At 52.2% G+C, this 20,866-nt stretch overlaps 10 protein-coding genes across 10 annotated transcripts; 6 read left to right on the plus strand and 4 right to left on the minus strand.

Annotated features, from left to right (window-relative positions):
* Nucleotides 1-80: 80 nt before the first annotated feature.
* On the minus strand, nt 81-1,560 carry BO85DRAFT_465572 (flavin monoamine oxidase family protein). The gene is made up of 3 exons (XM_025662066.1): nt 1,236-1,560; nt 725-1,175; nt 81-681 (listed from the first exon to the last, which is right to left on the minus strand). Exons 1-3 carry the CDS (start codon nt 1,283-1,285, stop codon nt 211-213), a joined length of 972 nt encoding a protein of 323 aa, XP_025519539.1. The 5' UTR covers nt 1,286-1,560; the 3' UTR covers nt 81-210.
* Nucleotides 1,389-3,253, plus strand: BO85DRAFT_388515 (NAD(P)-dependent alcohol dehydrogenase). Its single transcript, XM_025656713.1, has 3 exons — nt 1,389-1,544; nt 1,634-2,004; nt 2,063-3,253. The coding sequence occupies exons 2-3, from the start codon at nt 1,841-1,843 to the stop codon at nt 3,000-3,002; spliced, it is 1,104 nt and encodes a 367-aa protein (XP_025519540.1). The 5' UTR covers nt 1,389-1,544; nt 1,634-1,840; the 3' UTR covers nt 3,003-3,253.
* A 266-nt stretch (nt 3,254-3,519) lies between these two features.
* Nucleotides 3,520-5,323, plus strand: BO85DRAFT_412163 (serine carboxypeptidase; the record flags this gene model as incomplete). The annotated part of the gene is made up of 3 exons (XM_025657553.1): nt 3,520-3,811; nt 3,847-4,391; nt 4,448-5,323. 3 exons carry the CDS (start codon nt 3,520-3,522, stop codon nt 5,321-5,323), a joined length of 1,713 nt encoding a protein of 570 aa, XP_025519541.1.
* Nucleotides 5,324-5,666: 343 nt separating this feature from the next.
* Nucleotides 5,667-7,667, plus strand: BO85DRAFT_111146 (FAD-binding oxidoreductase). The gene is made up of 2 exons (XM_025653852.1): nt 5,667-6,264; nt 6,327-7,667. Exons 1-2 carry the CDS (start codon nt 6,009-6,011, stop codon nt 7,490-7,492), a joined length of 1,422 nt encoding a protein of 473 aa, XP_025519542.1. The 5' UTR covers nt 5,667-6,008; the 3' UTR covers nt 7,493-7,667.
* BO85DRAFT_445074 (oxidase ustYa family protein) lies at nt 7,505-9,030 on the minus strand. The gene is made up of 4 exons (XM_025659173.1): nt 8,500-9,030; nt 8,218-8,436; nt 7,975-8,154; nt 7,505-7,914 (listed from the first exon to the last, which is right to left on the minus strand). Exons 1-4 carry the CDS (start codon nt 8,885-8,887, stop codon nt 7,595-7,597), a joined length of 1,107 nt encoding a protein of 368 aa, XP_025519543.1. The 5' UTR covers nt 8,888-9,030; the 3' UTR covers nt 7,505-7,594.
* A 671-nt stretch (nt 9,031-9,701) lies between these two features.
* On the plus strand, nt 9,702-10,130 carry BO85DRAFT_483652 (uncharacterized protein; the record flags this gene model as incomplete). Its single annotated transcript, XM_025663172.1, has 2 exons — nt 9,702-9,765; nt 9,817-10,130. 2 exons carry the CDS (start codon nt 9,702-9,704, stop codon nt 10,128-10,130), a joined length of 378 nt encoding a protein of 125 aa, XP_025519544.1.
* Nucleotides 10,131-10,558: 428 nt separating this feature from the next.
* Nucleotides 10,559-11,836, minus strand: BO85DRAFT_362322 (Gfo/Idh/MocA family protein; the record flags this gene model as incomplete). The annotated part of the gene is made up of 1 exon (XM_025655623.1): nt 10,559-11,836. One exon carries the CDS (start codon nt 11,834-11,836, stop codon nt 10,559-10,561), a length of 1,278 nt encoding a protein of 425 aa, XP_025519545.1.
* A 214-nt stretch (nt 11,837-12,050) lies between these two features.
* BO85DRAFT_465578 (putative MFS transporter) lies at nt 12,051-14,251 on the plus strand (the record flags this gene model as incomplete). The annotated part of the gene is made up of 8 exons (XM_025662067.1): nt 12,051-12,721; nt 12,773-12,870; nt 12,922-12,984; nt 13,039-13,277; nt 13,335-13,596; nt 13,651-13,770; nt 13,853-13,953; nt 14,002-14,251. Exons 1-8 carry the CDS (start codon nt 12,235-12,237, stop codon nt 14,249-14,251), a joined length of 1,620 nt encoding a protein of 539 aa, XP_025519546.1. The 5' UTR covers nt 12,051-12,234.
* Nucleotides 14,252-14,405: 154 nt separating this feature from the next.
* On the minus strand, nt 14,406-16,131 carry BO85DRAFT_500937 (glycoside hydrolase family 75 protein; the record flags this gene model as incomplete). The annotated part of the gene is made up of 6 exons (XM_025664143.1): nt 15,450-16,131; nt 15,194-15,396; nt 14,991-15,139; nt 14,804-14,939; nt 14,661-14,761; nt 14,406-14,605 (listed from the first exon to the last, which is right to left on the minus strand). Exons 1-6 carry the CDS (start codon nt 15,714-15,716, stop codon nt 14,406-14,408), a joined length of 1,056 nt encoding a protein of 351 aa, XP_025519547.1. The 5' UTR covers nt 15,717-16,131.
* Nucleotides 16,132-18,637: 2,506 nt separating this feature from the next.
* On the plus strand, nt 18,638-20,586 carry bgt2 (GPI-anchored beta-1,3-endoglucanase EglC). Its single transcript, XM_025657554.1, has 2 exons — nt 18,638-19,071; nt 19,138-20,586. The coding sequence occupies exons 1-2, from the start codon at nt 18,865-18,867 to the stop codon at nt 20,290-20,292; spliced, it is 1,362 nt and encodes a 453-aa protein (XP_025519548.1). The 5' UTR covers nt 18,638-18,864; the 3' UTR covers nt 20,293-20,586.
* Nucleotides 20,587-20,866: the final 280 nt, after the last annotated feature.

Raw genomic sequence — 20,866 nt, forward strand, 5'->3', positions numbered from 1 at the left:
ACCTTCCTGTCTACGGGACCGCTTGTCTGCCTTAGTCGATGATTGTTTGTCAACTAAATATATACTAACACACGTTGCAGTGGTGGGTCTCGCTTGGAGGAAATGAATCTATCATTGAGAACCCATAGACTAGAGAGCATGCCCCAGAGGCTTCAAGACGAGGTTCAATGCTACAAATACAATTCTAAAGTACATACTAACCCCCATATTTTAGTTCTGTCGCAATATGTCTCTAGTGACTCGATAGGCGTCTTCGAAGGTGATGGATGAGATCACGTTGATGGGGATTGTCGAGATGACGAATCTGGACACAAACTGATTTCCATCTTCCAGGGTGACAGTAACAGGATAATCGGGGAATTTTCCACCTGTCTGAGTGCTTGATGTCACAGGAGAACCAAAGATCTGGGCTCCCTTGTCGTCATCAAGGTTTGCGCGCGCGAAGGCCGTGGTGCCTCGTGCAATCTTGTATCTCATGGTGGCTATCTCCATCATGGCAGGATCAAAGTTGCATAATGCATGGGTATGAAGCACTTCGGCAAAGGAAACCTTTTCCGGCGAGACGCCATAGAAAGAAGCGGGATGCGCGCTAAGCATTGACATTTCCTCCTGGCCGCAACCATCGAGCTGCGAAATACGATCCGCTAGGCTGAGTTTATCCAGTTCGAGGTAGTCCGGACTCTGTTCGACACTTGAAGGCCGTACTAAACGGGAATCGGATTACACTGCGCCCGCCTTGCCCATCAACATTAAAGAACTTCTCCATCAGTCCTTCTAGTCGCTCCATAATGAATTGTCCTTCCGCAGAATCCTGCACTCTAGCAGGGTGAGACCGCGATTCCTTGACCATGAACTCACCGTTCTCAAGAAATGCCACGGTTTCCTGAAAATGAGCGAGGTCATATCGTTGCAGCTCGCTGAATACATGTGGTTGTTGCCAGTGCACCCTTGTGCCACCAAGCTCCATCTTGGTAGCGTCTCCTACCTCTGCAGTCCAACAACGACCTCCAATACGATCTCGAGCTTCAACGAGGAGCACCTTTTTGCCTCTAAAAGCAAGGTCGCGGGCGGCAGTGAGATCGGCAAATACCGCACCGATAACAATCACATCATATCTGAAAGAGAGGCCTGACGGTGGGGTAGATGGGACAACAGCCTCAGTGGTTATTCCTTCACTGTATACTTAGCCGAGTAACTATAACGACTCTGTCGAGATAAGTTACTACATACCATACTGAAAACCGCCTTTGGCAGTCCAGGTGAATTCTTCGTCCGATGTTGGCATTTTAACTGAATAGAATAATATCGATTGTGGGCGAAGTGTCAACAGCAGGTGTGTTGATTCTATCCAAAATAAGAGGCTGACGATCGGTCTCCACGGTTTCTGTTATCTCTCAACTTTCCCCACTTTCATCAGTGGAGAAAGAGGACGAATGATCACTGATACTACGAACTAGTGATTATCAGATCATAACAGTATGTCTACTGAGGCCTCTCTCCGAGAACAGCTGCTGTTGGGGTCTTTTGATAGCCTCACCATATTGGTTAGTGTGTTCCCCCTTGTTCAGAAGAGATTCGGACCAAAGTTGTACCGCGACACGTTGCCTGACGGAGGAAATCATGCGAACTGCAGCATCGCAATCAACGATGATCCGGCATGGCAGTGGGGTTGCGCGCCCCCGCTCTTCCCAACCCCGCGTATATTTCCCCATACGTCGAGGAAGGTATATAGCAATCGATCCATGAGTATGGCTTAAAAACTCCCAAGATGATTCTATAATATCCTCATAAGCCAGATAAGTTGATTCAAATCTCAAAGCACGTATTCAGAAACACGCTCATGGTTAATATGGAGTTACAACTTCCAAACCGAGGGGTCTACACGGACCCGGATCATAATCTCTTTATCAAGGAGGCAGAACCTACCCTCGATCACATAACCGATGGATCAAGCTTAGCAGAGGGAGAGGTCACAGTAGCAATCAAGTCCAGTGGAATTTGCGGGTAATTCGTGCCGTCAAAACCCATCCATCCATGATGAGAGCTAATCGTAGCGATCAAGTTCGGACGTGCACTTCTGGAAACACGGCGGGATCGGTCCGTGGGTGGTAAATGAAGCGCATATATTGGGGCATGAGTCTGCAGGCCTCGTCGTCAAGGTCCACCCTTCGGTCACGACACTCGCAGTCGGAGATCGCGTCGCGGTCGAACCTCACATTGTATGCAAGGCATGCGAACCATGCCTTACCGGACGCTACAATGGGTGCAAGAATCTGCAGTTCCGCTCCAGTCCACCATCTCATGGTCTCCTGCGGACCTACGTGAACCATCCCGCCATCTGGTGCCATAAGATCGGCGATCTATCATTTCAGAAAGGCGCCTTGCTGGAGCCACTGAGTGTCGCACTCACCGCAGTGACTCGTTCGGGGGTCAAGATTGGAGATCCGGTGTTGATTTGCGGCGCAGGGCCAATTGGGTTGGCGGTGCTACAATGCTGCCGCGCTGCTGGGGCGTATCCCATTGTGATTAGCGATGTTAACCCGGCGCGTCTACAGTTTGCACAACAGTTCGTGCCTGCTGCTCGAACACTGCAGGTTCGGCCGGAGGAGACGGACAAGAAATTTGCAGCTCGGGTGGTGCAGCTGATGGGTGGGGAGGATTGTGAGCCCGTGGTTGCCCTGGAATGCACGGGAGTCGAGAGTTCCATCGCCAATGCTATTCAGAGTGTCAAGTTTGGGGGCAAAGTGTTTGTGGTCGGCGTAGGCAAGGACAAGCTTCGGTTTCCATTTATGCGACTGAGCGAGCGCGAGATCGATCTGCAGTTCCAGCAGCGCTATGTCAACATGTGGCCGCGCGCCATCCGGGTGATGTCCAGCGGAGTGATTGATTTGGACCCGATGATCACGCATGTCTATGCCTTTGAAGACGCTTCCAAGGCGTTTCAGACGGCGTCGGATCCGAGTAGTGGCTCAATCAAGGTGCTGATTGAGGGGCCAAAATGATCAATGGCGGAGCTTGGACAGTGAAGTCATGAATGCCATAAGGAATAGCAGAACAGAACATGCATTTTCTACATAACATGATGACTATCCTACACTCTGTTAGTGAAAGGATTGGTTCCAGCACGGACTGGCTCAAGACATGGAATGATACTGCTGATTATGAGGAGTCAAGAGTGGATAAGTTAGTGTGAAGAAGATATATCCGTTAGCATAAAAGCTAAGCTCGAATGAAGAAGAGATGTGGAGTCATGATAATAATATCGAAGATGGTAGAATGTAGAATGGTGTTTTTGTTGCTAACGGTGACTCGGACTCCGTCGGCTTTGCCAGCGATCGGCAGGTCACGCGTCTGCTCAACTTGGTACTTATCTCCCCAGTCACCTAAGCATTGTTACTCCACACTTCTCTCTTTTCCGATAAGAGATAGCAAACTTTCTTGATAAAAGGGTGAAGAGCATGCTCTGAATATCTTCACGTTGAGAATTTCCTTCCCCATCTTTGATCTCTGCTGTCCGACATGTACACTCTCTGGGCTGCTGCCTTGGTGGCTGCTTTGCCCGTCTCCAGGGCCCAGTTTGTGTCTCCACCCACGGATCTCATTCCCACCAAGGGATATCTCGACATCCCCGTCCGCTACAAACAGGTCTCCACCGGCATTTGCGAGACCGATCCCAGCGTCAAGAGTTTCTCTGGTTATCTCGATGTCGCCGAGCACGAGCACATCTTCTTCTGGTTCTTCGAGGCGCGCAATCAAGATCCTACCGAGGCTCCCTTGACCGTCTGGATCAATGGAGGCATGTCTCACCCCGGTCATCATTTCGTTCCAATTGCTAACTATTCCTAGGTCCTGGTTCCTCCTCTATGATCGGCTTGTTTCAAGAGCACGGCCCATGCGGCATTGACGCCAATGGCTCCGTCTACAACAACCCGTACTCTTGGAACAACGCCAGCAACATGCTCTACATTGACCAGCCCGTGCAGACTGGCTTCTCCTACAGCATTCCGGTCCCCGGCTACGTGGATTCCTCCACGGACAATGTCATTGCCCTGCCCTCCCCTGTCTGCCCCGACTATGCAGCAGACATGTCCTGTGGCACCTACGCCTACCCGAACGTGAGCCTTACGGCCAACTCCACCGACAATGCTGCCCCCAACTTCTACCGCGCCCTGCAGGGTTTCATGGGCGCATTTCCCCAGTACTCGCGCGAGACCTTCCACTTCACCACGGAAAGTTATGGCGGCCACTATGGACCCGTCTTCAACGAGTACATCGAGGAGCAGAACGCCCATCTCCAGCCGGGTGCCAAGAAGATCCAGCTGGGCAGTGTGATGATCGGCAATGGCTGGTATGACCCGATCATTCAATACCAGGCCTACTACAACTTTACGGTACACTACCTGATTCGATCCTTGTTCTTACTACCTAGACACTAACCCATCCACAGGTATATCCGGGTAACACATATGACTACCTGCCATTCAACAAGTCCATCAGCTCGCTGATGTACAATAACCTCTACGGCCCTGGAAACTGCCTCGACCAGCTTTACGACTGCGCCGCCCGAGGCATTGACGAGGTCTGCAGTACGGCCGACAGCTTTTGCGCCAATGAAGTCGAGGAGATCTACGACATCTACTCCGGTCGGGATGAGTACGACTTCCGCGAACTCACTCCAGACCCGTTCCCCTACGAGTTCTACGTCGACTACCTGAACAAGGCATCTGTGCAGGCCGCCATCGGCGCATACATCAACTTCACGGAGAGCAACAACGCTGTCGGACTCGCCTTTTCGTCCACCGGTGACGACGGGCGACTCATGAATACCATCCAGGATGTGGGCAAGCTGCTCAAGCAGGGCGTCACGGTGGTCATGTATGCCGGGGATGCTGACTTCAACTGCAACTGGCTGGGTGGGGAAGCCGTGTCACTGCAGGTCAAGGCCGCCAACTTCAGCAGTGCGGGTTACACCAACATTGTCACCTCGGATGGAGTGACGCACGGCCAGGTGCGCCAGGCAGGGCAGTTTGCCTTTGTGCGGGTGTATGAGAGTGGCCATGAGGTTCCCTTTTACCAACCGTTGCTTGCGCTGGAGATGTTTGAGCGCGTTATTGGCGGCAAGGATGTGGCAACAGGGAAGATTCCCGTTACGCCGAGTCTGCAGACGGTGGGCACACTCAAGAGTACCTACCGCGAGGGCAACGGCACGATTCAGTGGGAGGTGTTGGACTCACTGGCGACGTACAACACGACCACCAACGCTCCGAACCCAGTGAGCCGGAAGCTGAAGCGGATGGGACCGGCTTTGAGGTTTCAGATGTAGATCTGAAGTACTTGCAACTGTGCGCTGAAGTACATTGTTCAGCGCAACTTAACGATCATGTCTAGCCGTGCCGCCAAAGGGGAAGCTACAGATATTAACGCCTTTCTTTCGATGCAAACATCTTACGAGCCATGAATGCTATTTATGATCAGGCCATCTACTGCCGGTGAATTATTGTAGTGACGGAGAGTTTCTGTTCAATCGCAACCAGAAGGAATCAACTGTAAAGAACACAACATGACTCGCTGGTGACAAACCGGGTGAGAATATTGTGAGGAGCAAAGTTTGAAATCTCTCAAGCCATGGGTCCCATCTCAAGCTTCTTCCAATCCATTGGTCTTAGCTGAATGAACAAGGTAGAAATTCAGGGGTAGAACCAGACAAATTTTGGGTCTGGCGGGGTTTTGGTGGGGACCGGATCAAAGTTGCATTAGTTTGAGGCATGATCGGCGCGCAGCGAACAGGCAGTGGAGGCCGAGATCGCTGTTTTGACTCAACATTGCACCCAAACCAAGGAACTTCGTATCCATCGATCAATAGTGCATCTCATCTGGCAAGGCATGGAATCTTCACCCCACTCCAGGCCGGCATCTCCCGGCACAACAAAAGGAGCATGGCAGCCTTAATTTTCTCCGTCGAACTGTTAGTCGATTGATCCCCCTGTTCAAGACCAGTCTCTCCCAATATGGGCAACACAACCAGTATAGCAGGGCGTGATTGCCTGATATCTGCCCTGGGAGGCAATTCAGCCCTTGCGGTTTTCCCAAACCAGCTTCTTTGGACCGCCGATGTCCACGAATACAACCTCAACCTCCCGGTTACTCCAGCCGCCATCACGTACCCGGAGACAGCAGAACAAATCGCCGGCATAGTCAAGTGCGCCTCAGACTATGAGTACAAAGTGCAGGCACGCAGTGGAGGCCATAGTTTTGGGAACTATGGTAGCATACCCTCAGCCAAATACCCCCCTAGGCCATCTTCCACTAACAAGTGCTCGACACAGGCCTCGGCGGAACCGACGGCGCGGTAGTAGTCGACATGAAACACTTCACCCAATTCTCCATGGACGACCAGACATACGAAGCAGTCATCGGACCGGGCACGACCCTTAACGACGTCGACATCGAACTCTACAACAACGGGAAACGAGCCATGGCGCACGGCGTTTGCCCAACCATCAAAACAGGCGGACACTTCACCATTGGCGGACTTGGTCCCACCGCGCGCCAATGGGGTCTTGCCCTGGACCACGTCGAAGAAGTCGAAGTGGTGCTGGCCAACTCGAGCATCGTTCGGGCATCTAATACCCAGAATCAGGACGTATTCTTCGCTGTCAAAGGCGCCGCAGCCGACTTTGGCATCGTGACCGAGTTCAAAGTCCGCACTGAGCCGGCCCCGGGTCTCGCGGTCCAGTACTCGTATACCTTCAACCTGGGCAGCACTGCCGAAAAGGCCCAATTCGTCAAGGACTGGCAGTCTTTCATCTCGGCGAAGAACCTAACCCGCCAGTTCTATAACAACATGGTAATTTTCGACGGGGACATCATCCTCGAGGGACTATTCTTCGGCTCCAAGGAGCAGTACGATGCCCTAGGATTAGAAGACCACTTCGCACCTAAGAACCCAGGCAATATCCTAGTTCTGACCGACTGGCTCGGCATGGTCGGGCACGCGCTGGAAGATACCATCCTCAAGCTCGTCGGCAACACCCCGACCTGGTTCTATGCCAAGTCTCTGGGCTTCAGACAAGATACACTGATTCCATCTGCCGGAATCGACGAATTCTTCGAATACATCGACAACCACACCGCCGGCACGCCAGCCTGGTTCGTCACTCTCAGTCTAGAAGGCGGAGCGATCAACGACGTCGCTGAAGACGCAACCGCGTACGCGCACAGAGACGTGCTCTTCTGGGTCCAGCTCTTCATGGTCAATCCCTTAGGCCCGATATCGGAAACAACGTACGAGTTCACCGATGGGTTGTATGATGTGCTTGCGCGCGCGGTGCCAGAGAGCGTAGGACACGCGTATCTGGGCTGTCCGGACCCGAGGATGGAGAATGCGCCGCAAAAGTATTGGCGAACGAATCTGCCCCGGTTGCAGGAGTTGAAGGAGGAGCTGGATCCGAAGAATACGTTTCATCATCCGCAGGGTGTAATTCCTGCTTAATACTCCTGGACATAGATGTATATACCCAAAATAATAATTGAATAATGTGCCATGCACAGTATATCTCTGACTATATAAGACTGCACATCCCCCCTTTCCCCATCATACCCCATTACTATGACCCCCATGATCCCCATGAAACCCATTTGGATGAAAATCCGGATGTCCCGGAATCCTCCCCGTAGCCTTATACTCCTCCTCGGGAAACGAAGGGCCCAGAGTGGGATGAACCAGGGTAGTTTCATCAAAGATATCGAATCGATGTTCCTCGGCCCATTTATCCACCTTGTCCCAATTAGCGCATTCGTGCTCGATGACGAAGTTGGGTTTCGGGGCGCGATCTGTCGGGTCCCATGTGAAGGTTAGGAGAGAGACGTCGGCTTTGCACATGATGTTTTGGCGGAGGTTGTCGATGCAGTGTTCTATTTTGTATTTAGTGGTGATGCATTGGATGGAAGGTGGGGAGGAGGGGATGTACATACCAATATGAAGTGGGGTAGTAGGTTTCCCGACGTGGTAGTAGCTGTGGTAGACTACTTGGCGGAGAAATTTCTGGTAGTTATTATTTTTATTATTACTATGATCAGCTGTGCTATGTATAGAATAAAAGTGGTAGGTAGGGAAGGGTCGTCTTACCAGGCAATGCAGCTGGTGATATACATCTATATTTCTGTTAGGGCACACCTATCGATCAGAGCTACGCATATGGGGGGTTCTAAACATACCCGGAATGGCATAATATCCTCCCTTCTCATCGTTTATTGGGACGGACGTGCGATTTATCTTCGCTAGGTCTTCTGCCGTAACTCGGACATTGGAGTTGATGAATAGCTGGTGCCATGCGTGGTCTAGTTCGTCCGATGGAGCACCCTTGAATGGATTCTCGCTCGCGATTGAGGCGTTGATGGTTTTGCGCTCGAGTTCTATGGCTTCCCATAGTGGGGCTAGTGTGGTTATGTTAGTGGATTCCTAGTTAGGGTTGGGCTTGGTGGGAGAGGTAGACTTACATGCGATAAGATGTGCAGGTTTACTGTCTTGGTGGTTGATATTGCCTGCGGATCGGTACGTTGCTGCTAGGAATGCTGCGCCGTAGATAAGGGCTAGGATGAGGTGGAAGCATAAACTGCTCCATTGAAAGGGGGGTTGGCGTTGATGGTTCATGTAGTGGGGGCATTCCTCGAAGAGCGGTTTGTTGAAGGACTCGTCGCGATAGTCTTCTGAACTGTCTGATAATGGTAGTCTCTCGGAGGAGGACGAGGTGCTGTCGGTTCGGTCTCTTTTGAGAGCCATGTACATTGTGCTGAGCCTTGCTAGGGACATTTTCCTTAGGGATGTAGGGTGGACGGTTTGTTGGGGGCATAGATAGAAATGAGGTTGAGGGGATTGAGTGATCATCTTCAAACGGGAAGTTGGAAGGATTCCAAGTCGGTGTGTTGATAAACACATCATTGTCTGTTTCCATAGATAGAGTAATTGTGAAACAGCGATTTCCCCGCAGGGTCAACGTGAAGGCATGGGACGAGCGGAGGAGCTTGTACTACTCGAATCGCTGCTGCGAGTCTGAGGGTACACCTTTCAGTTCATGTGGAGCTTCATCAATGGCCGGCTACCCCGCGTAAGGGGACTTTCCGCCATTTGCTTAGACGATGTGCAGATATTCCCTGGATGCTTAGAATAAGGACATGTCCGTCGTCATGGGGTGAAGCTTCACCATGTAGTTTGATATGCATGCATCCTCGCTGAACTATCGATGTCAGGCAGCACAGTGTCACATAGCTACACTTGATTCCCGGTAACTTGGGGTGACAGCAGGCAAGCTATTGCCTTGCCAGTCGGTTCAGCAAAGTATGCCTAATGTTCTATCCTCGGTTGGGAAGGGAGAAAACGCAAAGAAAGAATGTTGCCACAACAATACTATCACCGTCGATCCACGCAGCAACGTAATTTCCATGTGCTGTACATCGTAGTCATGCATGTGTTAGGAAATGATGACGATGCCCGGCTACTCGCCACATTATACGCTCATATGACCGACCCCGATGCAGTATTCTGACATGCCGTGCAAGTAGCCGGCTATATTGATCTATATAAAGGCTTTGACATTCCCATTGATACCTTATCCCCTCGACCAACCACATCAACCACACCCTGCTACGAGCAAAAGAGCATACATCTTGAATCTAGGCAAAAAATATCCCAAGCCATCACAATGCATACCCCCAAGGTTATACTATCCTTATGCCTCGCCATTGGTATGGCTGCGGCCTTACCTGGTAAGTAGCTCACCAGTCCCATGAAAAGAAATTCTGTATTGACATTCTCAGCGGTGGGATCTACCAACGAGCTAGACGGTGACTTGTACAACTACAAACGAGGTACTAGTGAGCTCGACGGGGATCTCTACAATTATAAGCGCGACAAGGCCGAGCTCGATGGCGACCTTTATAACTACAAGCGCAGCAATGCTGAACTAGACGGTGATCTTTACAACTACAAGCGAGGCGGTTATAAGCGGGACAACGCTGAACTCGATGGTGATCTCTACAACTACAAACGCAGCAAGGCTGAACTTGATGGAGACTTGTACAATTACAAGCGTGGCACTGCTGACCTTGATGGTGACCTTTACAATTACTGAGTCTGCAGTCTGCAGTCTGCACTCACCTTTGCGCAATATTCTATCATGTCAATCGGGGAAGGGGAGAATCAACGCGAATTACTCAGTTGACGCTAGGTTTTGGGGGCCAGGGCAGAGTTTGAAGGTTCCGGTTCTGGAAATAGTCTTGTGTAGCTCAATGACACCTCTTGCAGTGACTGTGATGCAATATAAAATTGTAGGTATTCCACTCACAAATCAAGCTAAATAAAACCTTATATGTCACCTCGATTTTAAGTTTGTGCTTGAGGTAGGCGGTTTCGCTATCTAGAATATGTACTTGTGACCTCAAAGCTGCACCTAATGACAAGAGGGCATCTAACGTCCGTCTACGAACCTCTGCCCATCGTATCACAGGTCCATTACGCATTCTATTCTACCTTTACCTCTTAAACCAACCAAACAGCAACTCACAACGGCATCAAATCCCTCACTCTCACCACCTCTCCCCTCCGCATAGACTCATTAGCCGCAATCCCCGTAGCAATAGACCACGCCCCATCAACATGCGTCGCAGCCCTACCCAGAGGATCCGCATCGGGAGTACCAAACAGATCCTTCAGCAGCTGGGGATCCCCACCCCCATGCCCTCCCTGACCCGTCGGCACCTCAATCTCTACCGGCTTCTCAAACAAAGGCCTTAGAAGAATACTCTGTCGCTCAAGAGCGCCCTCCAATGCCTGCTCACCCCCGGAGTTAACGTACGACTGCTCCACGACCTCCACCTCCAGCCGGCCTTTACTCCCAGTAAAGTTCACCCGGAATCCCTCCCAAGGCGCATACGCCGTGAGACTATACGTCATCACAGCCCCAGATTCATACCGGACCATCACACCCATCGTGTCCTCAATGCTGATGCCATCCCCGAACACGCTCTGATCGCGATAATACCCGTCTTCCCACTCTGCATCCGCGTACATCCCTTTCAACTTCTCATTGCCTTCCAGGTCGAGAGAAAACGGATCATCCCGGGCCACTTCACTCCCGCGAGAGCGCGAGTAGAATCTCGTCTCGCCGCGTCGCTCGGCATTTTCTTTCCCATAGAAGCGCAGATCCCCCATTGCAACGACCGTCTCAGGTCGAGTGCGGAGCCAGAAGTTCACCAGGTCAAAATGATGCGTTGATTTATGCACCAGCAGACCCCCAGTATTTCTCTTATCACGATGCCAGCGGCGAAAGTAGTCCGCTCCATGGGAGGTGTTGAGCACCCATTCGAAATGCACGGCATTGATCTCGCCAATTGCCCCGCTGGCCAATAGTTCCGCAATGCGCGTGTTATGCGGCGCATACCGGTAGTTGAATGTCACTCGGACCTGGCGCTGGGTGCAATCCACGGCGTCGAAGATCTGTCGACAACGCGGCGCATCGATGGTCATGGGCTTTTCCGTGATGACGTTACAGCCCAGTTCCAACGCACGGACGATATACTGGTGATGGGTGCGGTCGATCGTGGTGACGATCACCACGTCCGGACGGGTCTCCTCGATCATTCGGTCAAAGTCCCGCGCACTGTACGTCGGAATCGCAGCGTGACCTAGCGATTGGATCTGCGAGTTGGCGTATGCCAGACGAGTGGAGTTGGTGTCGCAGAAAGCGACGAGATGGGCGGTCCTGAAGAAGTCGCGCACGATGGCCGTGTAGAAGAACATGGCACGGCCGCCGGTGCCGATTAGTGCGTATTTCTTCATTTGTGCCATTGTTTCTAAGTAACAACGCCCCGTAAATCTTGGCGACCATGTTCATGAGGGGGATGATTGTAGCTGGTTTATATGCTGTCGGGACACACTCACTCGAAGCGCAGATCTGACATCTCGCACGGACATCCCCCTCCCCCCACGCAGCTTGTTTGCCAGAGTTTTTCCATCAACCGGAAGCAGGCCGAAATGCGGGGATACTGGGGTTGGAGAATCTGGGGTAACATGTTAGATCGGCCGACGAGATTCATGGTCAGATAGCCTCGGTAGGTATCTGATCTGGCTGTGATTGATGGAAGTGCAGTGATATTAGCCGGTTTATCCTGCTGAAGGATATAAATCACATACTAGTCACCGAGTATCTATTCTGTTATGGCAGGCAGGTACTCGCGATGGCTACCCGTGCAGAGGATTCCCACGATGCCATCACCGCCGTGGACGCGACGGCCCATGGCACAGGAAGAGAAAAGGCAGCGGACTTTCTAGCCACCGTCAAGGAGGAAGAGCGGACATTCAGCCCAGAAGAAGAGAAGCACGTCCTTAGACGCATTGATCTCCGTATCCTCCCTCTCTTGCTAGGAGCATACTTCTTCCAACAGCTGGACAAGTCGACGCTGTCGTACGTGTCCATCTTTGGCCTAGTCGAGGATGCGCATCTACACGGCCAGCAGTACTCATGGCTTGGGTCTATTCTGTACCTTGCCCAACTAGTCGTGCAGCCGCTTGCTGCCTTGCTACTTGTGAAGGCACCTACCGGCAAAGTCATTGGAACAGCCGTGCTGTTATGGGGAAGTTCGCTGGCCATCATGGCGGCATGCACGGACTTTCCCAGTCTACTGGGACTGCGGCTGACATTGGGGACATTTGAAGCTATGATCGGTGTGATCTATCATATCCCATATACTTCGCTACGATGAACTAATGAAACAGCACCCTCATGTGTGGCCGTCACACAAATGTGGTGGCGTCGAGGCGAGCAGACCCTTCGAACAGCGATATGGAACGCGATGAACGGGGTCACCTTTATAGTAAAACCCCCTACTATCATCTTACACAATCTATCCTAACCATTCCCACAGGTCGGTAGTCTATTCACCTACGGACTCGGCCACATCCACAGCGACAGCCTCTACTCCTACCAAGTACGTCTCCCCCACTATCCCCAATAATCCCATAATAACCCTCAAAACCCACAGATAATCTTCATGTTCTGCGGCCTCCTCACCGTCGCCTACTCAACCCTAGTCCTACTATTCATGCCCGATTCCCCCATGGAAGCCAAATTCCTCTCCGAACGCGAGAAAGTCATCGCCGTGGAACGTCTCCGGGCTAACCAGATGGGCATCATCTCGCGGGAGTGGCGATGGGATCACGTCTGGGAGACAGCATACGACGTGAAGACGTGGCTGTGGTTTTTTCTCATCGTGACTATCTCGTGCGTACATTCCCTCCCAGCCTCCCCTGTTCCACCATTATAACTAACAGGATGCAGAATCCCCAGCGGCGGCATCAGCACATTCGGCAACCTAATCATCAAATCCTTCGGCTACGGATCGTTCGAAACCATCCTGTTCAACATCCCCTTCGGCGTGATTCAAGTCATCGCCATTCTAGGCGGAGGATGGCTGGCTGCAAGGTTCCAGAGGAAGGGGATAGTGATTGCCCTGTTTGCGGGGATTTCTGCCATCGGGACGTTGTTGATGATTGTTGTGCCGAGGGAACAGAAGGGGGTGCTTTTGTTTGGGTATTACTCGGTAGGACCGTTCCATTCGTCAGGGAGATGTGGTATACTGATGATGTATGTACAGGTCTCCTGCCTCGCGGCCATAACGCCCCTCGTATATGCCTGGGAAGCGCAAAACACAGCTGGCGATACGAAGAGGAAGTGTACGTCGGCTGTGGTGTTGATTGGGATGTGTGCGGGAAATGTAGGCCCCTTCTTCCCTCTTCCCCCTTCCTTATAAAACACCCATGGATGGGCCTTAGCTAACGCAACTGATAATTGGCAAGGTCATCGGCCCCCAACTCTACTCCACCTCCCAAGCACCGCTCTATCGACCGGGTCTTATATCTAACCTTATTCTGTTTGTGCTGGTAGCTGTTTTCGCTATGTACGTACCAGCCTCCCTCTCCTCTTTTTCTCTAACTGACTCTGGCAGTCTCGCTAATCTATACATCATCTATCTTAATCGGAAACATGCACGACGGAGGACGGAACTGGGCAAGTCGGCTCGGATTGTGGATGAGTCTATGGTTAGAAAGAAAGCGGTGGAGCAGGGGAAGGTGGTGGAGGTGAAGGATGTGGGTGCCAATGTGAATGTGACGGGGGAGAGGGTGGGTGTGGATGGTGATAAGGGGTTTTCGGATACGACGGATTTGAGGAATGAGGATTTTATTTTTGTTTATTGAATAGGGAGTTTTCCCTTGGGTGGGATTGTTTTGGAAGGTTGTTTGGTTTTAAAGTAGTTTATTAAATATATGGTTTGATAAATAAGGGTTAAGGAGGGAAGCAGACTGTTGAGCTGAGATGGTGAGGATCTCCGATATGATTGTAAGTTGTTGATTACTCGTCGGCCTCGTCGTCCTCATCATCGTCATCGTCTTCCTCATCATCATCATCGTCGTCGTCGTTCTCGTCGTCCTCGTCGTCATCCACATCATCCTCATCATCATCATCCTCATCCTCGTCATCAGCAGAGCTGCACTTCCCACTATCACAGACCAAATCATCCGAGCAGTCATCCTCAGTAGAACAAATAGCGCCTGCATAAAATCAATATGAGCCATTGTATTCGTATCGACCGGAGCGTCCACGTACCTTCGCAGTGTCCCTCCCAGGAACAGGTGGCCGTGGAGCCCGAAGGACTCGGCGTGCTGGCGGCGCTCGTGGCCAAGGTGGTCTGGGAGGGCACGCTGGCGCTGGCGCTGGAGCCAGAGCCAGAGCCAGAGCCTGAGCCTGACTTGGAGAGACCCAGGTTAGACGCGAGAGCGCCGACCAGCTTGTCGCCCATTGAGCGCAGGGTGCTGAAGTTGGTGATGTAGTTCTTGTCCAGGGCACTGCTGGGGAGGACAGCGTCGTCGCCGGTGAAGACGATGTCTGTTTCTGTATTAGATAGCCCAATTTTAGGTCAGCGGGAGTAGGGCTTACAGGTTACGTCTGCTTCGGCATGTCCCTCGGCTCCGTTGAGATCATCGTCTGGGAAGCAGGTGCGGGCCATGAGCCATGAGGCTTCGCCGGTTACCTCGGGGTCGTCGCCGTTGGAGTCACCTAGGATGCCGTAGTACATTTTGCCGTTGCTAAGGAGGTCGGTCAGCCAGCACAGTGGTACAGAAGGTGAAGGGCAGACTCACCAGATCACTGCGGCAATGTTGTTACCCGGAAGCAAGTCCTCGTTGACCGTGAGGAACTGGTCTGGGATGACGATCCAGGGTACCTCATACGCTGACAGAGCTCCCCAGTTGGTCTCGGGTAGGCCATCCCCGTTGCCCTTGCACTTGTAGTCTATGCCATCACAGTCGACATCCATGTCTGCTACCCAGCTGAGTGCGGCACCCTGTGGTCATTAGCGAGGGCTCTATCACCCATCCGAGGGAGGTTGCAATATACCTGGTTGAACTTGACCCAATCGCTATGGATAGTCGACTTGGGAGAATTCTTGTCCGTATTGACAGGATAGGTAGCCTTGGATGGCACAGAGCTTGCCTTGGCTGCGGCCGACTGCAAGGCCGCGACAGGCAGGGTCGTGGCCGCGGCAAAGTAGCTGGCTGGGGGACCGTTAGTTGGGCTGTTGTACTTGGAGCCATCCACGGACTGGGCTTTGACGGAGCCCGCAAGAGCGAGGAGGGCAAGACCGGCGGTGGTTTTGAATGTCATGATGAGAGGATGGTGGTTGGTGGTGATAGAAGCGAAGAAGGTAGATGAGGAACGATGTGAGAGAAGATGATGGTGATAATAACTATGGTCGAGGCGAGCAGGCAATTTATATCATCATCGTCGAGTTAGATGGTCTCGCTTCACATCATATCCATTCACTTGATGTCGAGAGAGTTGAGTCTGGTGGAGCTTGGCCCCCAAGTCGAGTCGGAGCGAGCTTGTCGATGGAGATCCGATGTCTCGTCACTGTGTCATCAGCGGGGGGACTTAATGTTGAGCATCGCGTTGAGAGCTGTTGAGAAATCTTCTTATTTCTCTTCTTGATTTCTCAGTTTCACGTTCGATGAGTGATGTTTCTACAGTTAGAAACGGGTTATTCACAGGACAGGTGGTGATTGACACGCTGAGCAGATGATGCTATCCCCGTTGACCTGCGACCGTGTCTCCTGTACTATTAGACCCCGACCACATACTCTGCAGGGACCAAAGTCAAAACGAAGCACTACTGACTAAAGAAGACCCTGAATGGTGTTTAGCGATCCAGGGTACGAGTGTTGAAGAAGCGTTTCAGCCCGTTCAGCCCGCGGGAATCCGGGAAGGAATAGGAATACGAACTGGGGGCCTTGGGGGCGGCCACAGGCGAGGTTTTGATATGGAGTCGGAAACCCTTTCCATCTATTTTGTATGTCATACAATGGGGATTGTGAAGGTGGAGGACCACCATAGGATCGCCGGTGACCGTTGTTGAGGTTAAATATAGAGATGGGGTGGTTTGATAGTGAGACGGCCCCCGACCGGATCATCTTCAGTACCCGAAGTGGAAGGTGATTTCATGAGTGACCTGAGTTCATTTCATATGGGGTCAACGAAGGGGTTAATTGTCGTTCGATCGCTGGTGAATACTATGCGGATAATTCCGCGTTCTTGACGATTCAGATCTTCGGACAATATGGCTGCGTTGCACCCACCCTTCCTTGCTTCTGGGAGTCCAGTGAGAATGAACCGTGCCATAGAAAATGACAGAAACAATTTTTTGGATTGATCATTGACATGTCAGTCTCTAGAAGTGCACGGAAACAATTCCCGACCGTGAGATTGGAGAGTGGTCCAGCCGGTCGAGCTGACAAGATCGTGAAATAAGGGCTGACAGCCCTGAGGGGAGGAGGGTATAAAGGCGGCCATGCGTCATGCCTCGAATCTTCCCAAAGTACTCTAGAAACAGCCGACGCTCTGTATTAGAGAAACCAATATTCAATTCCACTAGGGTTAAGTTAAGAAGCTACGGGTTCTGAGTGAGATGGACAGGCACATCTGGGCATGGAACCGACTCCACGAGGCCATTTTCTACGACTAAAGGACGACTTTGCACGGTCGCGTGCGGTTTCTACTTTTAAATCGCCTTGCATCAGGCACCACTCAGGGACAGGTGTAGACAACTCACCGGTGCCAACGCAGGTACATGGACTGAGCCCTGACCGGAAGAGATGGGAAGATGGGAAGTGGAGGATGGACGATCTTTGCTCAATGCGTGTCTCTCAGGGACCGACGAGATCCGTTGTTTAGTCACAAAGTCAAGTAACCTCGGGTCAGATCTCGATCCCACCCAGCCATGTGCCTTGACCTTGTCCACTTCAATTGTTACCCTCACAATGAAATTTTCACCATCGCAACCATGTTCCGGGGGTCGCAAGATCAATTCCTGGAGTTAAATAGGTAGATCTAAAATTTGTCAGGTTGCACCAGATCTGCCTGTACTCTTCCACTTCTCTGCAATCGGAAACACCAACACTACTACCATGAGGACTATGTATGGCAGTGCAACAGTTGGGGTCGGGTTTCAGCCTCTACAGGAGAAACCCCAATCCTCCGGGGCCAAATATTTCCCCCTCGGATTGATGCGGGCTGGCAGGTTGGATTGCCTCCATGTTGCTTGCGTTGATGTGGTGTGATGATGGTGCAGGAAGAGATGCTCGGCAGATGACCTGTCTAGTGACAACCAAAGGATGTGGTCAATGCGAGCAGGGGAGTTTACCCTGTAGATAGATTGATACATAGTGACTGACTAACATCCACTACTGTAGGAACCCCCTGGGTGTGCCTGGACCGTTCCTGCATGGATGTCCTGCCCGACCGCGTCAGCCGGTTGGGGCCAAACATGGAAACCCTTTCATTCAAGAAGGAAAGGATTGCTGACTATTGTCCCGTCAACCAACACCAAAACTCTAGCTTGGTTACTGCCAAAGCCTGGGTCTGGATGTCACCCCCAAAAATCCAGAGAAATATGGCCTCCCTGAAAGCCCCCGCTGAGGGGGGAGAGAGGGGGAACCCGTGCCGGAATCCATCATGGACGCTGGCAAGGCAATATCCACAAAATGGATCAAAGGACAAGAAAAAGAGAATCAGGGGGGCATAAGGAGAAGGGCTAGAAGCAACTCTCCCCCACTCCGCCAGTTATTATCCATTCAAACCAGTTAAATCAGTTAATTACCGTTGAAATGAAATGGGTGTTTATTTTTATGAAGAACAAGCATCGGCCCTAAGAATAGCTTGCTATTTTTATCCCTTTACTATTGGATGGTTAGTCTTGATTGTGCCTCTGTGATTTGCCACTCGGCTGCCGGGGTGTCAATTTCGTGGCTGTCCCTGGATCCAACCAGCATTCGCCAAGGTCACCAGAGCTCCACTGCGCTCTTTTGTCATCCCGGCGGGGACATTCCTGATTGGACCATGTGGCAGCCACAACCCCACTCTCTCCCAGTGGTGGGGTGGAGTCCAACTCAGGCACGAGTCTCTCCCATTGGCTACAAGATTTACTGACGGGGCGGCCGAATTTCCGGGTTCAGGCCAATCTGGTCGGGCCTCGAGTCTAGAATGTCTCGGTTGCCTCCCTTAGTTTCCTTTCCCTTGTCGTCTCTCTCTCTTTTCCCCTCATACATCTTACTTCTTCTCCTCTTTTCCTCTTCCTCTCTCTCTTTTCATCTTCAATCCTCTCTCTCTCTCTACTCAGAACTCGGTTTGTGCCTTGTTCATTCCATTCTTTCTCTTACACTCCATCCCATCGCTCTCAGCTTTCTGTGTAGCGTCTCACTCTCTTTCCCACCTTACCCACTCTTTATAATCCCTTACGTTCTTTTTCACGACCGTCACCATGCTCTCCAAGATGCAGCTCGCCCAGCTGGCCGCTTTCGCCATGACCCTGGCCACCTCCGAGGCTGCTTACCAGGGTTTCAACTACGGCAACAAGTTCTCCGATGAGAGCTCCAAGTTCCAGGCCGACTTCGAGGCCGAGTTCAAGGCCGCCAAGAACCTCAAGACCACCTCCGGCTTCACCTCTGCCCGTCTCTACACCATGATCGTACGTCCCACCCAGATGACAATGCCTTTTATATAATGATCATAACATTTGCTAACTGGTTCATAGCAAGCCTACTCCACCAGCGATGTCATCGAGGCCATCCCCGCCGCCATTGCCCAGGATACTTCCCTTCTGCTCGGTCTCTGGGCTTCCGGTGGTGGCATGGACAACGAAATCACCGCTCTGAAGACCGCCATCTCCCAGTACGGTGAGGAGCTCGGCAAGCTCGTCGTCGGTATCTCCGTCGGCAGTGAAGATCTCTACCGCAACTCCGTCGAGGGTGCCGAGGCCGATGCCGGTGTCGGTGTCAACCCCGACGAGCTCGTCTCCTACATCAAGGAGGTCCGCTCCGTCATCTCCGGCACTGCCCTCGCCGACGTCTCCATCGGTCACGTCGACACCTGGGACTCCTGGACCAACAGCTCCAACTCTGCCGTCGTCGAGGCCGTCGACTGGCTGGGCTTTGACGGCTACCCCTTCTTCCAGAGCAGCATGGCCAACTCCATCGACAACGCCAAGTCCCTCTTCGAGGAGTCCGTCGAGAAGACCAAGGCTGTCGCCGGTGACAAGGAGGTCTGGATCACCGAGACTGGTTGGCCCGTCAGCGGTGACTCCCAGGGTGATGCCGTCGCCAGCATCGCCAATGCTAAGAAGTTCTGGGACGAGGTCGGCTGCCCTCTCTTCGGTAACGTCAACACCTGGTGGTACATCCTGCAGGATGCCTCCCCCACCACCCCCAACCCCAGCTTCGGTATCGTCGGCAGCGAGCTCTCCACCACTCCCCTGTTCGACCTGTCCTGCAAGAACTCCACCACCTCCTCTTCGTCTTCCGTTGTCTCTGCTGCTGCCTCTTCCGCCGCCGGTAGCAAGGCTGTCGGTTCCTCCTCTGGTGCTCAGGCCTCTGCTACCCCCAGCTTCACCGTTGGCCGCCCCGGCGTGAACGGCACTGTCTTCGGTAACGGCACCTACCCCCTCCGCCCCAGCGGTTCCGCCTCTGCTCGTCCCTCTGCCGGTGCCATCTCCAGCGGCTCTGGCTCCGGCTCCAGCGGTTCGGGCAGCTCTGGTAGCACCGGCACCTCGGCCACCTCCGGCCAGTCCTCCACCTCCGGCTCTGCGGCCGCTGGCTCTTCCTCCCCCGCTGCCTTCAGCGGTGCCAGCACTCTCTCCGGCTCCCTCTTCGGTGCCGTTGTGGCCGTCTTCATGACCCTGGCTGCTTTGTAAGGAAATGAACGGATGACACGGGTTTCCCTCCCCGCCACCCTCGTCTCTTGGTGATAGGAGTTCTCTCGTTTTTGGGTAGCCCCGATTTTGTGTTCCGGTGTTCTTTTCGGTCGACCTTCACTTCTTGATACATATTTTTTCCCCATCAAAACTATTTTTGCTTGCCATGGTTGGCCCGGATGATAGACAAATGTTAATTTAGACTTGAGCTCTTTCCATCCAGCTGCATGATCAAGCGCATTGCAATCGACCGAAACGTGGGTTTGTAGATATATTCCATAACATGGTTACCAGCCTACCAGCCTTAGTAATTCCCTCGACAGCCTGTATGCATCGTAGTTTCAAGCGTGTTCCATAAGCGCAGTTACTGCCGAGTGCATCTATGTCCCGATTGTTCCCACGGGGTGCCAGCTTTGCATTCCGTATAGTATCATCTGACCCTTCTTGCTGTCTTGGATCCCTTGCTGGTTTGCTTCCTTGCAGTGCTGCGGAAGACATCCTACTTAGCAAATGTCTGCTATATGCCTAAACTAACAAGATATTTGAATAAAAGACGTGACGGTCTTTACTAATT

The sequence above is a fragment of the Aspergillus piperis genome, assembly GCF_003184755.1.
Source record: "Aspergillus piperis CBS 112811 unplaced genomic scaffold BO85scaffold_2, whole genome shotgun sequence".
NCBI classification, from domain to species: domain Eukaryota; kingdom Fungi; phylum Ascomycota; class Eurotiomycetes; order Eurotiales; family Aspergillaceae; genus Aspergillus; species Aspergillus piperis.

Coding starts and splice junctions, on each gene's coding strand:
- BO85DRAFT_465572 (XM_025662066.1), bottom strand. CDS start 1,285: ATGCCAACATCGGACGAAGAATTCACCTGGACTGCCAAAGGCGGTTTT. Junction 1,176..1,235: donor ACTGCCAAAGGCGGTTTTCA/GTATGGTATGTA, acceptor CTAAGTATACAG/TGAAGGAATAACCACTGAGG. Junction 682..724: donor ATGGGCAAGGCGGGCGCAGT/GTAATCCGATTC, acceptor AGTGTCGAACAG/AGTCCGGACTACCTCGAACT.
- BO85DRAFT_388515 (XM_025656713.1), top strand. CDS start 1,841: ATGGTTAATATGGAGTTACAACTTCCAAACCGAGGGGTCTACACGGAC. Junction 2,005..2,062: donor AAGTCCAGTGGAATTTGCGG/GTAATTCGTGCC, acceptor GTAGCGATCAAG/TTCGGACGTGCACTTCTGGA.
- BO85DRAFT_111146 (XM_025653852.1), top strand. CDS start 6,009: ATGGGCAACACAACCAGTATAGCAGGGCGTGATTGCCTGATATCTGCC. Junction 6,265..6,326: donor CCATAGTTTTGGGAACTATG/GTAGCATACCCT, acceptor TGCTCGACACAG/GCCTCGGCGGAACCGACGGC.
- BO85DRAFT_445074 (XM_025659173.1), bottom strand. CDS start 8,887: ATGATCACTCAATCCCCTCAACCTCATTTCTATCTATGCCCCCAACAA. Junction 8,437..8,499: donor ACCTGCACATCTTATCGCAT/GTAAGTCTACCT, acceptor TAACCACACTAG/CCCCACTATGGGAAGCCATA. Junction 8,155..8,217: donor AGGATATTATGCCATTCCGG/GTATGTTTAGAA, acceptor ACAGAAATATAG/ATGTATATCACCAGCTGCAT.
- bgt2 (XM_025657554.1), top strand. CDS start 18,865: ATGCTCTCCAAGATGCAGCTCGCCCAGCTGGCCGCTTTCGCCATGACC. Junction 19,072..19,137: donor CCCGTCTCTACACCATGATC/GTACGTCCCACC, acceptor ACTGGTTCATAG/CAAGCCTACTCCACCAGCGA.